The sequence below is a fragment of the Actinia tenebrosa genome, unplaced genomic scaffold (genome assembly GCF_029948245.1).
Source record: "Actinia tenebrosa isolate PJP-AT-01 unplaced genomic scaffold, QUT_ActTen_1.0 PGA_scaffold14__42_contigs__length_11649687, whole genome shotgun sequence".
Lineage (NCBI taxonomy): Eukaryota > Metazoa > Cnidaria > Anthozoa > Actiniaria > Actiniidae > Actinia > Actinia tenebrosa.
In genome coordinates, this window is record NW_028292574.1 from 11282541 (window position 1) to 11296988 (window position 14448).

The following is a 14448-nucleotide window of genomic DNA, read 5'->3' on the forward strand; positions in this document are numbered from 1 at the left end:
CTTTAGTCCCGCATTGTGGAGTCATTGCGCTTTAGCCATTTCCGGAGCTAATTATGGCGGTCATATTGGATAGATTAGTCCGAGAGGCGACAAAAGCGGTGCCGCCGAAAGAAAGAGACACGACTTAAGCGCTGGAGAAATATCAAAGGACGTTGCAGCTTGGATGAAAAAGACAACTGCTTACAGGGTGTTGGATAACAGAAAAAAAACGCTACCAAGTCAAATGCAGGCAGACAACAAACTTACGAAAACACAGACTACACGCTTCAAAACTTCTATGCGCACGCAAACACCCCAACTTTACATGAACAAGCCTTCATTTCAACGCAAACTACTACCAAACCATAGCCTTCTAAAGAACAAAAAGACAATGAATTGGTCGTTGTAAGGATTCGCAAGGGCTGGCCGGGGGGGTTGGTGGTGGGCGGAGGCGTGGCTTTTGGCGTATCTACAATATAATGATCGTCTTTTTTGGAAAGCGACAGAATGACTTTATTACCACGTATTTGAATCCTCCCATCAAGCCTGTCAGGTTCGGTGGTTAGTTGCTCTTTGTTAATTCTTGGTATAATTTAATTATGGCTTTGTCATCGGAACTTCCCCGGCACCAAACCAAAAATACCAGATTCCCATTACAACCACCCAATAAAGACACGGGCTACGGAGCTAGCGAAGCATGGATACACTCTTCACCACAAGGACATGATTGCTCCCCATGAAAATGACTGCTTCAAGAAAAAATAATTGTGTGTTGGGTAGCCTCCCCTTCTCGCCATCCCGCCATCTAAAGGACAGTTCATTTGGTAGAACTCCTGGGCCTTACTAGTACCACGATAAAAGCGAGCGCAGTACATATGATGTGAAATGGAAAGTCGCATCCTCTTATGAAGTCTATATGCGACTTAGTCCAAGTTACAACAATGGAGAAAAGTCTTCTCTTATGTCCAAGTTTTCTGCCCAAAGGTAATCCCTTTGACCAGTAGAATACATTTCCCATTTCTTTAAGCTATGACTTTTCTAATTTGGGTAGATAAGCATAAACATTACCATTAAAGTGGACGGAAAGACGGTGGATTTTTAACGGACGCAAGATCAATCTTGTTTTGGAATTCATATAATTGGCCGCGTAGAGGACGAACTCATAAAGGATTTACTATGGGCCCGAAGGCTATTGGAGAGGAAAAAGCGTCGGCCATCAGAAAACTCGCTCGCGACCGCGGCCAGGGTATCAGAAGAAACGGCTAGAACTGTTTAAAAAAACAAACCCTCTGGCAGGTTTTCTACTCCCTGCCCAATCTTCCGCGTCCCGAAGTACATTCCCATGCCCAGCTTTACCGTAATACCCCCTAATGAAGTTCATCAGGCGGACTTGCTTTTCTTTGTCCGCACGACAAGGTGAGAAAAAGACCTATAGTTTACGCTTTGACTGTAGTCGATATCGCAAGCAGATACAAGGACGCCGAACCTATAACCAGCAAGGATTCTGGGGAAGTCGAGAAGCCCTAGGTAGGCCCTTTCCACCGTCTTTATAAGCGCGTCTTGAAAATGGCCTAATAAAGCTGCTGCAAGTGGATGCGGGGACGGAGTTTATATGGGCGTGGTTACCAAGACCCTGAAGACCACGACACTAAAATTAGAAATCTAAGAGCGTAAGCAGAGTACCACAGGGGCCAGAGCATCGTCGAAAGATTTAATAAAACCTTGGCCGAGCGTCTCTTGGGTACCAGTACTTTGGAAAGAGCTGGAAGATCCGTCCAAACGCAACAGGGAATGGACTCAGAGGCTCCCCCCAGGTCATCGCGGCTTTGAACAACGAGGCGCCAGGGGGCTACGGGAATGAACCCAGGGATGCCATAAAAAAAAACACGTGGAACACAAGTCCTTCATCAGAAGTTCGAGGGCGGTCTTCCCCCATGAAAAAAAATTAGGTAATGTCACGGTTCGATATCTCTATGAGCCGGGTGAATTAGAAGGAGGATCCAAAAGAGCTACGGATCCTAATTGGTCTTTGGAAACTTACCAGATCCGAAGCGTAAATAGCTAAGAAGGGTCAGCCCATCTTGTATTATCTTCACGATGGCCCCACACGTGGGTTCGTCATGGAAGAACTGCTTATCGTGTGATGGTCCGAATGCATCGTATGCACTCCGTCATCACACATCCATAGCTTACCGTCAAATTGCAGTAAGGAGACAGTGACACCTTCTCCTGCGTGACGTTATGTATCTGATGACCATAGCTGCGCAGGTACTGTTCATCTTATGTATGGCCGCTGTTCCTTGCGTTTTCGTAATACGTTGAGGTAGGACTCGTGCGTAATGTCCTTCTTAACCACGTACTTTTTTACGCCTTTAGCTTTCTTTTCTACGCCGTCTAACTTTAGCACGCTGTACATCTTTGGTTTCAGACCCACGTACTCTACTATGGGTGTTTCCTAACATTTCGTCTTTCATCTTCCCAATTACCTTCTTATTCTTCGCAGAGTAAAGGAAGTGCTCCTTCGGGTAACCGCTGGGTGTCGTACTCGTCTATGTCGGGGAGGCAGTCTTTGTAAACGTCTTCCGTTTGCACTTCTAGAATTAGGGGAGTCGGTGTCTGTGTACAGGAGGGCGACAGCGGTCTCCGTACTTTGGCTTAAGCTTATCGTAGTAAGAACTCGTACATAAGCAGCTTTCGATAGATCCAGCACCGTAAACCCTGTGTAAACGGGCTTGTTTAGTAAGAGGTTTGCCCTTTTTCATGTGAATCACGTAGAAGTTCAGCATTTCTACGTATCTAACGAAGCCTGGCTGTGACACGTATGCTTCTGCTTCTCTTTGGTGCTGACTATTTTTACGCTTACGCGCTTGCGGATGTTCTCCATTGTCTTTCCGAACACGCTGTTGTGTCATCAGTTTGAAGAGGTTTTTCTCGAAGTCATTTTTCGCTGCGGTACGCTTTTGCGTGTTAAAGTCAATGTAGGGGCGCATCCAGGGTTCCTGCGTGAATTTTAGGACTCTGTGGATCTTCTCTACGCGCATTCCGTGTCGCACGTAGAACTGCAGGTTGCGGTAATGTACCACATACTTCTTCTTATCCATCAGGTTCATAGTTAGTTTCCTGTACGTTTTGTAACCAGGGCACATTTGCTTTTGCAGCGGACTTAGCTGCTTAAATGGTATCTCTATCGCTTCTGGTGCTAAGGGGAACTCATTGTGTTCGTCGTGCAGGCGCTCTGGGTACTCCAGATCCACTTCTAAGACGTAACCCTTGTCTTCCTCCTTTCCTACCTGCATGTAGAAGTCTATCGGCTTCACTGGATCCCATTCGAAGTCTCTCACAGGTAGGTACTGTGACATTGCCCAACCATAAAGGTTATTCGCATCCAGGTAGTAAATGTATGTGGTTGGTTTCTCTGGGTCGTGCTCTACTAAGGGGTTGTTTGCGCGGGCGTAACGTCGGCTGGGCCCGCATACGCCGCCACGAATACCGTCTTCCATAAACCGATACATGTCGTACTCCGTTAGGAGATCCAACTGCGCATTTGTCTTCTTTAACAAAGCACTCCAGCTGAGCCCAGGAGCCGTGTAGAAATTAGCGGGATCCAATCCGTAATATTCCATAGCCATCTTTCTGAAGCTTTGGAAAACATCTGCAAGCAGCACTACGTCAGACCTTAGGTAGATGTCGTGGTAGTCCCCCATGTTCTCACAGGAGTACTTTTCCCACACGTCTAACGCATGCTGGTACTCCTCATCCTTTATACCGGACTCGTTTAGGGTGCTGTAGAAGCGATCTTTGGGTGGTAGGGACTCTTTGAATCGATCCCAGGAATCCATGTATTCATATGGGTAGACTCCTTTCCTTTCCGCGCCATATTGACTGGAAATGGGAAAGTTGGTGTTATACTTTACGAGGTTTGCTAAGGAGTCCGCCATAAACTGCTGCGAATCTAAGAACTTTAGCTTACCCACAGTTACGGACATGTAGCGCTCTTTGTTGTTGGGTATGCATTTGACGTCGGAGCCGTCTGTTCCTTGTAGTAGCAAATGGGAGTCGTAACCGCGGAGGTTGTGAAAGAACACCGGAATCTCCATGTCTGGATTTACTTTGAAGTTTATATTGCATTTCCAATGAGCCGCTCCTCTGTATTTACCCGTGATGTGGCAGTGATCCCTAACCTTATCCACATAGAAATCCTCAACAAATGCTTTGTGGCAGTGAATGCAGTGCGTGGAGGGCTTTCCCGGCTTCTCACCTTTCTTAGCATACTTCCCGCATTTAAAATGAGCTTCTCCTAGATACTTTCCATCTTCATCCCACGCTTTCTTGGCTCGTCTTCCAAACTGAAGAAGCGTATGTTGACAAATGTGGCATTTTTTTGCCTTGTTAAAAGCCTCCTGGTTCTCTTTGGTAAATTCCATCTTCTTTGGACGTCTTAATTGTTCTCTAATCTCCCCCTCCTCTTCTCGCAATGCTTCTAGAAACTCATTAGCTGCGTTCTTACCTCGGTAAATCACAGGAGGGTTTGCTTTACCGTCTGATCTGACTACTATGTAACCAAAGGAGCAGATCTCGTGTAATCCTACCTTATTCGTGGCACCACGTTTCTGCTCTTCCTTAGTTATCAACGCTTCGAAGTCTGCATATATCACGTAAGGCACTTGCATCTGCTTTTGATGGTTTGCGTATGAAAGCTCTTTGTTGGTGGGCATCTGGATCCGTTGCGCCACTTCTTCGACTCCGCGGCAGATCTCATCGTGTTTCTTTAGGGCATTTAAGGATGTAAATGACAGCAAGCAGCAGTCGCAGAAGTACTTTTTGCCTTTGTGCTTAGTATGTCTGTAGAATAGTCTGCTAATGTGTTTAACCCATGAGTAGTGTCCGCCGTGGTAGAATAAATGTACGCGCTCTCCTTTACTTTTTGACAGAACTAACGGTACTATCGTCTGCTCTCTGACTCCGTAAACGTTAATTGCTAGATCGTTTATTTCCTCAAATATGGGGATGTCTATCAACTGCATGGGAAATTCCACACCATCCCACTCTAAATCATCTGTGGGATACTTACTTGTCCTACAGGGATCCTTCTCTGCTGGATACAGTGCAGACCTGATTGCCCACATAAAGCATCGATTGTCTTCATTCTTCACGTTTACAATAGCCTTCTTCCTTTCTACCCACGTTGGTAGCGGTACGTAACTCCCCCCTCGTATGGGTACGTACCTGGCTATACTTATCTCTATTCCTTCAACCTCCTCTACTGTCCAACCCGATCCTTCTTTCGTGTAGTTAGACAGCGACTCCATTATTGCTTCTAAGGCTTCATTGAGTGACCTATCCAGATTCGTGGATTCTAATATCACTAACGACTTTGATCGCAACATTGCTGTCGTCATTACCTCGTCTTTTGACAAACTTACTTCTACCATTATGCTCGCTTTCAGGGCTCCTAATTCTTCTATACCTTTTCGGAGAGTCCTTTTAACCTTCCTTTCTGACTGACGCCAAACTGTCTAACGTCAATCTCACCGTTACCGGGTATTGACACCGTGCTGAAGTTGCTTTGGGATTCCATCTATATAATAGGAAATATTTTATACCTAATACCAAGCACTTTTTAGGTCGTCGTAGTCGTACTCACAGTCCTGACAATGCCAAAACAATTTAACCTTAGTCTCAAACTTCTTACCACATCCACAATCATAACTGCTCATACACTTCGTCTTCATTTTCAATGCTTTTTCAAATCCGCTTCTTTCTTAAAAGTTCTCTTACATTCTTCGCACTCCATATATAGACTAACATATTTAAGTGCGCTGTTGCCCTCAACCACACTTGGAGTGGGGGTCGTCCGTAGGTGGATTTTTGACACGGGTCTTGCCCGTGTTGAGATTGCGCTGGAACCCCCATTCCCTATACTACTTGCACAAGTAGGCTACCTATATCATCTTACCTCATATCTGAATGCAATAGTCATAATTACGTAGAAGAAAGCCATTCCGCCTAAACCCCAAAGCATCAACGGTCTTCTACCACAAGCTTCCACAAGTTTGACCTGAAAATGAACAAAATAATCTAAATAAAGAACAACAACAATGGACCCTTCTAAAAATCATTTTGGATGAAAGGCTAACGTGAAAACACAAATTTTCTCGATAGAATTTATGATATTTCATTTGTACTTCCATGTCAGGCTCGCAAGAGGTTTATTCTTGCAGACACCTATCGATACATGGACAGCACACGAAGACATCGACTAAGTATACGCTCACGGTAAGGTTACTATAGCAACCAGTTATACTTACAGTGAAGGCCGTCATAATCAAACTGACCACGCCTACTGCAACTGTAGCATATTGACTGCCTGATATTTGTGCTTTATCAAACGTAGATGTAGAATAGTAAAAAACCTGCAACAAAACAAATAAAAACTTACCGTATACATATTAACAGCATGAGCATAGGAAACAGAGAAGATCTAGTCAAGAATGACCATTACAAAATTTATCATGTTATGAATATATGTCTCATGACCATGTAAGATATCTGAGGCTTCTAATAGACCTTTTAAGTTGTGACGTATTTCCGGGTCCAACTCCGGGTCCAACTGCTCACACACAAAAAACACTAAAATAAAGCAAAAATTGTTCTCCATTATTTTAACCTCCATTCTGAAACAATTAGAACTTTGGACATGCTGTCATGAAGAAAAGGCAAGGAAAATCTTGTAGAAGTAGTTTTCGTTTTGCACCTGAAAGTCGCCTTAATTGCCATACGATTGACGTCACACTTCAAAGCTATATTACACGCCGAAAAGTAAGCTCGCACTACGGCTGTGATTGGTAGAAATAATGTCTCCGTTTCCTACGTGACCGTAACCTAAGGGTTTTACAGTCACACAATCTACTCTACAAAAGCACCTCTTTTTACTCGCTGCTTTCAGTAACGGCTTAATAGCGATCTATGGCTTAACGTAACACTTGAATATATGTGTGTACGATATTCCGTGTCAACATGACAACGTTATCCAGTGAAAATGGATGAAAATGAACAACCCATTTGTGTTCGGCTGCTTAGGGGTATCCTTATGTCAATTGTCGCAAATCCTTACATTTATTATCATAATCAACGACAGATGACTTATATCGTAACTTACTGCATTTATTCCACTGAGTTGTTGAGACATCTGTAAAACAATTGCTATCACGAGAGGCCTTTGCAGGTCCTTCTTGGTGAAAATCTTTAAAATACCGACGTGTTCCTCTCGTATTGCTGCTTCTTGTTCTTGCTGGAAATAAAGCAAAAAGATCAATTTAATCTGTTTACTGAATGATGATGATGATGATGATGATGATGATGATGACTGTGATGATGTGATGGTGGTGATGATAATGATGACAGTAATGAAAATGGTGACAACGACGATAATGGTGGCGATAATGGTGATGACGGTGATGATGATGATGACTGTGATAATGGTGATGATGATGATGGTGGTTGTGGTGATGATGATGATAGTGATGAAGATGGTGACAATGACGATAATGATGGTGATAATGATGATAATGGTGATAATGATGATAATGGTGATAATGATGATAATGGTGATAATGATGATAATGGTGATAATGATGACAATGTCTTGAAAGAGAATGAAAACAGAAATGAGTGTGTCACAAAGAGAGAAACATAAGAATAAATAAACAAATTAACAAACAACGAGTAAAGAGAATGAAATAAAAAGGAACAAAAAAGGAAAATAAATGAATGAATAAATGAACAATGTACTTACTCTCATCTCTGCAATATCTTCTGAGACATCAGTAGTTCCCCGTAACACTTGTAACTCTTGATTCATTAAAAAGAAGATTGGCATAGGATTGGATGAAGGATGTGTTGTCTCAGGGAGTAGAGATTCCCTTCCCTCCGCAAAGCCTAACTCAATAGTTCCCATTTAGATCTGTGAGATGACAATGCCCAGTCACTTAGATTATCCCAGAAATTGTTTTAGGGTTTAATCTGTGAGTTAACCATGCCCTGATTAAGATCAGTCCAGTGGTTTGTTTCAGAGTTCCATCTGTGAGTTAGTCATGCCCTGACTTAGACCAGCCCAGAGGTTGTTTCAGGGTTTAATCTGTGAGTTAGTCATGCCCTGACTTAGATCAGTCCAGAGGTTGTTTCAGAGTTCTATCTGTGAGTTAGTCATGCCCTTACTTAGATCAGCCCAGAGGTTGTTTCAGAGTTTGGAAAATTGATGGTCTTACCATATACAGCAGCAGCCTCTTCATTGAGCTTGAGCAGCAGGTATCGTGGACTGCGTGGACACCACGGAAGGGTGATGACTTGTAGTAAAGCTGGAACAACACTGAAACCCACTATGTATGGCCAACCTGATTCTGTACCTAACACCTGCAAAAAGCATTAAAAATTTTATTGTTGAAGAATTTCTTACTGAATGGATGGGCAGAAAGATGGAGATAAGGATGGATAGTAGAATGAATAAATGGATGGGGATTAAATGGATGTTGGGATTGCAAGGGAAGAGAGGGATGTTGAAAGAATGGATAAATGGAATGGATGGATGGTACATGGATAAATGAATGAATGGATGGTTGGTTGGGATTGGATGAATGAATGGATAAATGATTGATTGGATGGAAGGATAAATAATCAGGTAGAATAGATGGATGGCTTTGATATATGAGAAAACTGAATAAAAAAGATGTAACCAAACTATTTCCTTTACAAAACAGACCCACATCATAATCCAGTATGAAGAATCTTACCTTGTCCAAACCAAACACAAAGCCCACCAATATACCAAAGACAATCCCAAATTGATTAAGAGTCCCCAAAGAACCTCTCAGTGGGATTGGAGCTATTTCAGACAAATACATGGGTGCAACAGCAGTGTTGATACCTGGGGGAAAAATTGTCGGCAAATTTTTTTAAAAATCCATCATTAACTATTTTACATATCTCAGTAATATAAAAATCAAATCAGTGTTCAATACCCTGAAATATTGATCGTCTGATCAAAGCCAGGGCACAGCTCCAACTCTTGGATTGAAAGCTGATGCAGAGTATAGGAATCAAACCTGAGTCCCCAGACATGAGATGGAAGTATTTCACTATGCCACCCTTGTCTCCAACATTTTTTCAAAATTCAGGCTACAAATAAACAAAATCTATATACAACCATTCTTAAAATATTTGAACAGCATACACATACCACTGTTAAAACCAATAATGAATCGGCCAGCGACCAATAAACCTGGTGTATTTGCCGAATGGGATAAGAACATCATCACAGCACCAAGCAAGGCAAAAACATTGTTTCCAAGTAAAGACTTCTTTCTACAAGAAAAAAGTCAACAAACTAATTGCACCCTTATTGGTTCAAAAAAAACCTCTGGAACTGAAGGTTACAAGAACATGAATTAATGTTGAGATATATTTCAAATAACCTTATCATCTATCTTCCCACCTCCTTTGGCTCCAACGACTTAACATATAATATATGTAGATGAAACAACAACTGAACATTTAATTAAACCTAAATATGAAGAAACCTTAAACTTAACATATCTCAATACACCATACATGTTACAACTGTGACTTTTCCAATATATTATATGTACCTTCCAAAGTGGTTTGCCATATATGGTCCTATGAGGGCACCCAACATACCTCCAACAGCAAAAATAGCAACAACAACTGCCCATTCAAAGTCAGTAAAATCATGATTATTGCTTCTGAAGAAGTCTGTTATTTTCTGAAATGAAAAGAATCATATATTTCAAATTCAATTTTTCTTAGATTCAGGGAATGCAACTGTATCTCTGGAATCCTTTCTTTCTTTCTGACACCACTTCATTTAATAGTGATATTCATACTTTATAAATATTTTATTTACTTTTAACCATGCTGTTTGCAGCACAAATAGTTATGTGGGTTTTAAACGAAAACTAATAGATTTTTGCCTCCTAAAACAGCTAGAGGGATAGTACACTAAAATATCTAATAATTCACAACAGATTTAAACAATATATACAGAGAAATATTTTAGATTAATAAATGATTGTATGTTTAATGAATAACAAATAAATAAAAGTGTTATAAAAATGTATTAAATTACATGATTAGGAGTGCATTTATATAACGCATTTTATTACCAACAAAGTTACGTAACATCGAAAATAAAGGTTCAAAAATACAAATTAAAGTAGAACATTGATGACTTATGAGTGCATTATATATAAGTAAAATAAGTTATAAAATCTTATATTAGTTTTTAATATTTTTAAAATCAAATTTGACCCCACCAAAAATATGCGTAGAGGCCTTCTTGACCTTGTTCATTTATTGTAGAATTAGGATTTCATACTGAATAAATACTGCAATACTGCTATGGGTTAAGACTTTCGATACAGCTGCCATATAGAAGACTATTTATTCAGATTCGAAGAGAAGAAAAAGACAGCATAAATCAAGCCAATATTACCTTTTGTGGGGCATTAATACACGATGTGTTGTAACCAAACTGTAAAGAAGAACCTCCTACACACACTGTAGTAGCACATACCAACCAGAAGGTCCATTTGCCTCGTCTAGGTCGAGTTGTTCTAGTCTCTAACAGAGACGTATTCTCCACTCCTTCCTCCATTACTAACACTGACTGATGATTTCTCTCCAATAAATGATCAACTCTTATGAAACCACAGGGATCCCAATCACGGAAATTCGACTATACAAGATTTCAATGACTCAAAAGATAGAGCAACTCCAAGCAATTCTCCCTAAACTTGACGTGTTTGTCTTTTCTTGGCATAGATACGAACAACTCTCTTTGTGACACGTTAAATGCCCAATAGTTTTAATTTTTTGGACGATTTCTCGGGTAAAACGAATTTCCTATTAAACAATACTAGCGGTACATATACATGTACATGTACATGGCTAATAATACATAGCAGTAATGATAAACCGATCACGAAGTTTACCATTAGCCTTTTCCTTTTTTATTTTATCATTCTTTCTTTCTTTCTCTTTTTCCTTTTCATTTTGTCTTATTCATTTGAGGCTATCACCAGACCCCTCACTTCTCTCGTCCAAGATGGCGGATCAAGAGGCAAGGAAGGATGACACAAGCAAATGTTGTTATTTTTCTACTATTCCTATTGAAGTTACTGAGGAAATATTATCTTACTTGTCTCCCTATGGAGAGCTTCAACAAGCCAAGCATGTCTGTAAGACATGGTATGGTCTAGTTCACAGAATATGTCAACAAAGAGAGCGATATTTCTACGATTCTGTTTGTCGTGGGAAACTTTGTTTTCGTGATGTTAAACAAAAATCTAGGATAACTCCATCCCAGCGCTTCTCTCACAGCAGCTGTGTAGTTGGAAAATCGATGTATATCTTTGGTGGTTGTTCTACGTCCAATACAGCATTTAACGACGTGTATGAACTAGATTTAAAGGACCTTAAATGGACAAAATTAAGACTGTCTGGTATCCCTCCTCCTCCGAAGGAATGTGCTACGATGGTTGTACACAACAACAGAATTATTATATTTGGTGGATGGTGCCAGCCATCACGAATGGGAATTGTTTCTAACGCTAAATTTTATAATGGCATTCACGTATTAAACTTAGATGCATTAGTATGGAGTACACCATTGACGAGCAAGGACGGCCAACAACCTTGTGAACGTGCAGGACATGCTGCCTGTGTTGTACAGGATCAGATGGTGATGTTTGGAGGAGCACAGAGACAAACACGGTTAGTCAGTAAGATGTAAGATCAATGTACAGTAAATGTACTGAATGTTATAATGCTTGGGAGATGCAAACAAAAAGACACAAAGTTCTTAAGACCTATTCTGAGATAGTGACCATGTTGCATCCTGGTCTAGCTTGGGTACAAACACCTTTTGCAGAGGCGTATCCAGGAATCAAAGAAATGGTGGACTGGAAAACTTTGTCATGAGAGAAAACCTTCAAGGCCATTTACAAATACAATTTGTTAATATATTGCTTCCAAAAAGGGGGGAGGGGGGGGGCATCCCCCATCACTAAGTATGCCCCTGTTTTGTTCACCATGTTTTATAGAGTGTTGTTTGTACCCAAGCTAGACCACAATGCACCATGTTTAATGAATTCAGAAAAGGCCTATCTGGAATGTTATGTCCACCCAAAAAATACCCATGTCCCCATATTGCTCATTGACATATATGTTGATGTTTTGCAGATTCAATGATGTGTGGATGTTTGATCTCAGTCTAATGTGCTGGACAATGCCTGACATTACAGGCAAAAGACCAGCTGGCAGGTTTGGACACTCACAGGTAATCAAAACCAATAGCAATCTGGCAAACATTGACACACTACAATTATCATCCTCATATCATTATCATCATCATTTTCATCATCATCATCCTTGCATTTCACATGATTATTAATTCTATTTATCTTTATTGTTTTTGCAGATGAAGATAAATCCCTACACTGTGCTTATTCTGGGGGGATGTGGTGGCCCAAATATGGTAAGGAAAAGTTAGAATTGTCATTCAAATCTAGATATTTATTTGATAAGGGATTGTCTCCCAGTTCAACAGCCTATCCCATTTTGGAGGCATAACACTAATGTACTAACAAATCACTCATGATTGTAAGCTGCACGGCTGCTAATAGCACTTTAATATGCAACCCATAAAGTCCTCCACTGGTCATTAAATGTGAAGCGTATTGAAACCATGTGAAATGCGCTATAGAAGCACCCCATTATTATTATTATTATTATTATTATTATTATTATTATATTATAATATTTGTGTATTTACATAGCTGTAGTTCTTCATATTACTTGCCTACTTTAACAACTTTTTATTTCATTAATTTAATTGTTTGTATGCAATGAATAGACCTCTTTACCTTGCGCATAATGTTTCCTATTTTGGAGACCATGTGTCATTCCCTTGAGTATCATTTCTTTGTTCAACTGTTGTACATGAGCAGACTCATGAATATGGATACAACTCGAACAAATCGTATGCTCAAGTAATTATATGTGACAAATAACCTTATACTTTGTGTGCTAGCTCTTTAGTGATGTATGGCTGCTACACCTCAAAACAATGACCTGGTCAGAGATCAAAGTCAAGAATACAGAACTAGAGGCCCCACAGTTATGGTGCCACCCAGCTCTAAATATAATGGACAGAATAATCGTTTTTAGCACCCCTAAAACCAGTGCAACTTCACCTGATGGCAGAGACACCCAGGATGAACCCAATGTTGGGGGGCAAAAGTTACCTGGCCCCTCACAAATCTCTCCAACATGTATGCAAGTGTATACCTTAGACTGTAGTCAATTAATGACCAACAAGTACTGCAAGTGGGAAAAGACTGCCGAAGTGTGTAATGCACCAGTAGCCACCTCGTTACATTCTGTGGTCATTGGACGAGGTGAAATATTGATATTTGGAGGAATTCATTACACTAGTAGATTACACAACAGTCAAACTGTTGTTAATACCCTGGTACGAGTTACTCCATGTCTCTGAATAGAACACTGCGTGGCAGATTTTGTACTTAGGGACCTTTGGTTATGTAGCACATACTGTCCATGTGATAGTTTTCAGTGGCGTAAATTTTTTGTATTTTCTATTTTACTCACAAGCCTCTCTTTGCTAAGAAAATACAAGTGACAAGTGGGATATTCCATTGTGTGCCACGAGAAAGCATTGGCTGACTATTTAACCCAATACTATTGAAAATGCAGCTAGGCCACAATGCCTCATGGGAAGGAACAAAGAAATACATCCGCCAAATATACAATACTTTTCCTGCATTTTCAATGGAGGGGGATAAATAGCTAAACAGAATTCAAATAGAATAATTTATAATATTTGTATCAATAAAATTGATTTAAAAAATTCAAGTATCAATATCCTCTCCTAGGGCAAACCAGGGGAAGAGAGCGTTTAGCTGGTTTTCGAACTCGACCAATAAAAACTCATAAGAATGCTGGTATGTCGTCCAATGAAAATGCTCGTACGCGGTCCCATCACGGTCACGTGACGTCCGTGCCGTTATATTTTCTTCTTGAATTGTGCTCTTCCATATAATACGTTACGGTACCCTTTCTTAAAGGAGATCAAAGCTAGACTGTTCTACGTCATTGTTGCCATGTTGGTGGCTTTACTTGTTACTTCCATCAACATGGCCGCTGTGTATGCATTAGCTTATCGCAAATGATCAACTTTCCATACTTGGTCATGCAGACGCTTCGAAAGCTAGTTGTTTAACAGGAGGAGAAGAGTCAGGAGAAGAAGCTTCGGGCGAAGGAGAGTCGGACGTGTCCTTGTTTGACGCATCCTTATTTGTCTCCAACTTCATGTCTCTCTCATTGTAGAAATTAATCTTGTCATGGAAAGTCTGTGATTGCAAAATCTTCACGCCT

The 14448-nt window shown here is 40.6% G+C and overlaps 2 protein-coding genes across 2 annotated transcripts in view; one reads left to right on the forward strand and one right to left on the reverse strand.

Moving 5' to 3' along the window:
- LOC116291370 (solute carrier family 2, facilitated glucose transporter member 3) overlaps positions 1-10685 on the reverse strand; it is a 32037-nt gene extending 21352 nt beyond the window's left edge. Inside the window, exons 1-9 of the mRNA XM_089029470.1 lie at positions 10487-10685; positions 9624-9757; positions 9215-9339; positions 8769-8902; positions 8247-8391; positions 7775-7830; positions 7139-7270; positions 6288-6392; positions 5936-6037 (exon numbers count right to left, since the gene is read on the reverse strand). Coding sequence (XP_088885596.1) covers positions 5936-6037; positions 6288-6392; positions 7139-7270; positions 7775-7830; positions 8247-8391; positions 8769-8902; positions 9215-9339; positions 9624-9757; positions 10487-10648 — 1095 coding nt within the window. The 5' untranslated portion in view covers positions 10649-10685. The remainder of the gene's footprint in view (positions 1-5935; positions 6038-6287; positions 6393-7138; positions 7271-7774; positions 7831-8246; positions 8392-8768; positions 8903-9214; positions 9340-9623; positions 9758-10486) is intronic.
- Positions 10686-11098: 413 nt separating this feature from the next.
- LOC116291371 (F-box only protein 42) lies at positions 11099-13926 on the forward strand. The gene is made up of 4 exons (XM_031698540.2): positions 11099-11766; positions 12235-12331; positions 12473-12529; positions 13085-13926. The coding sequence occupies exons 1-4, from the start codon at positions 11099-11101 to the stop codon at positions 13547-13549; spliced, it is 1287 nt and encodes a 428-aa protein (XP_031554400.2). The 3' UTR covers positions 13550-13926.
- Positions 13927-14448: the final 522 nt, after the last annotated feature.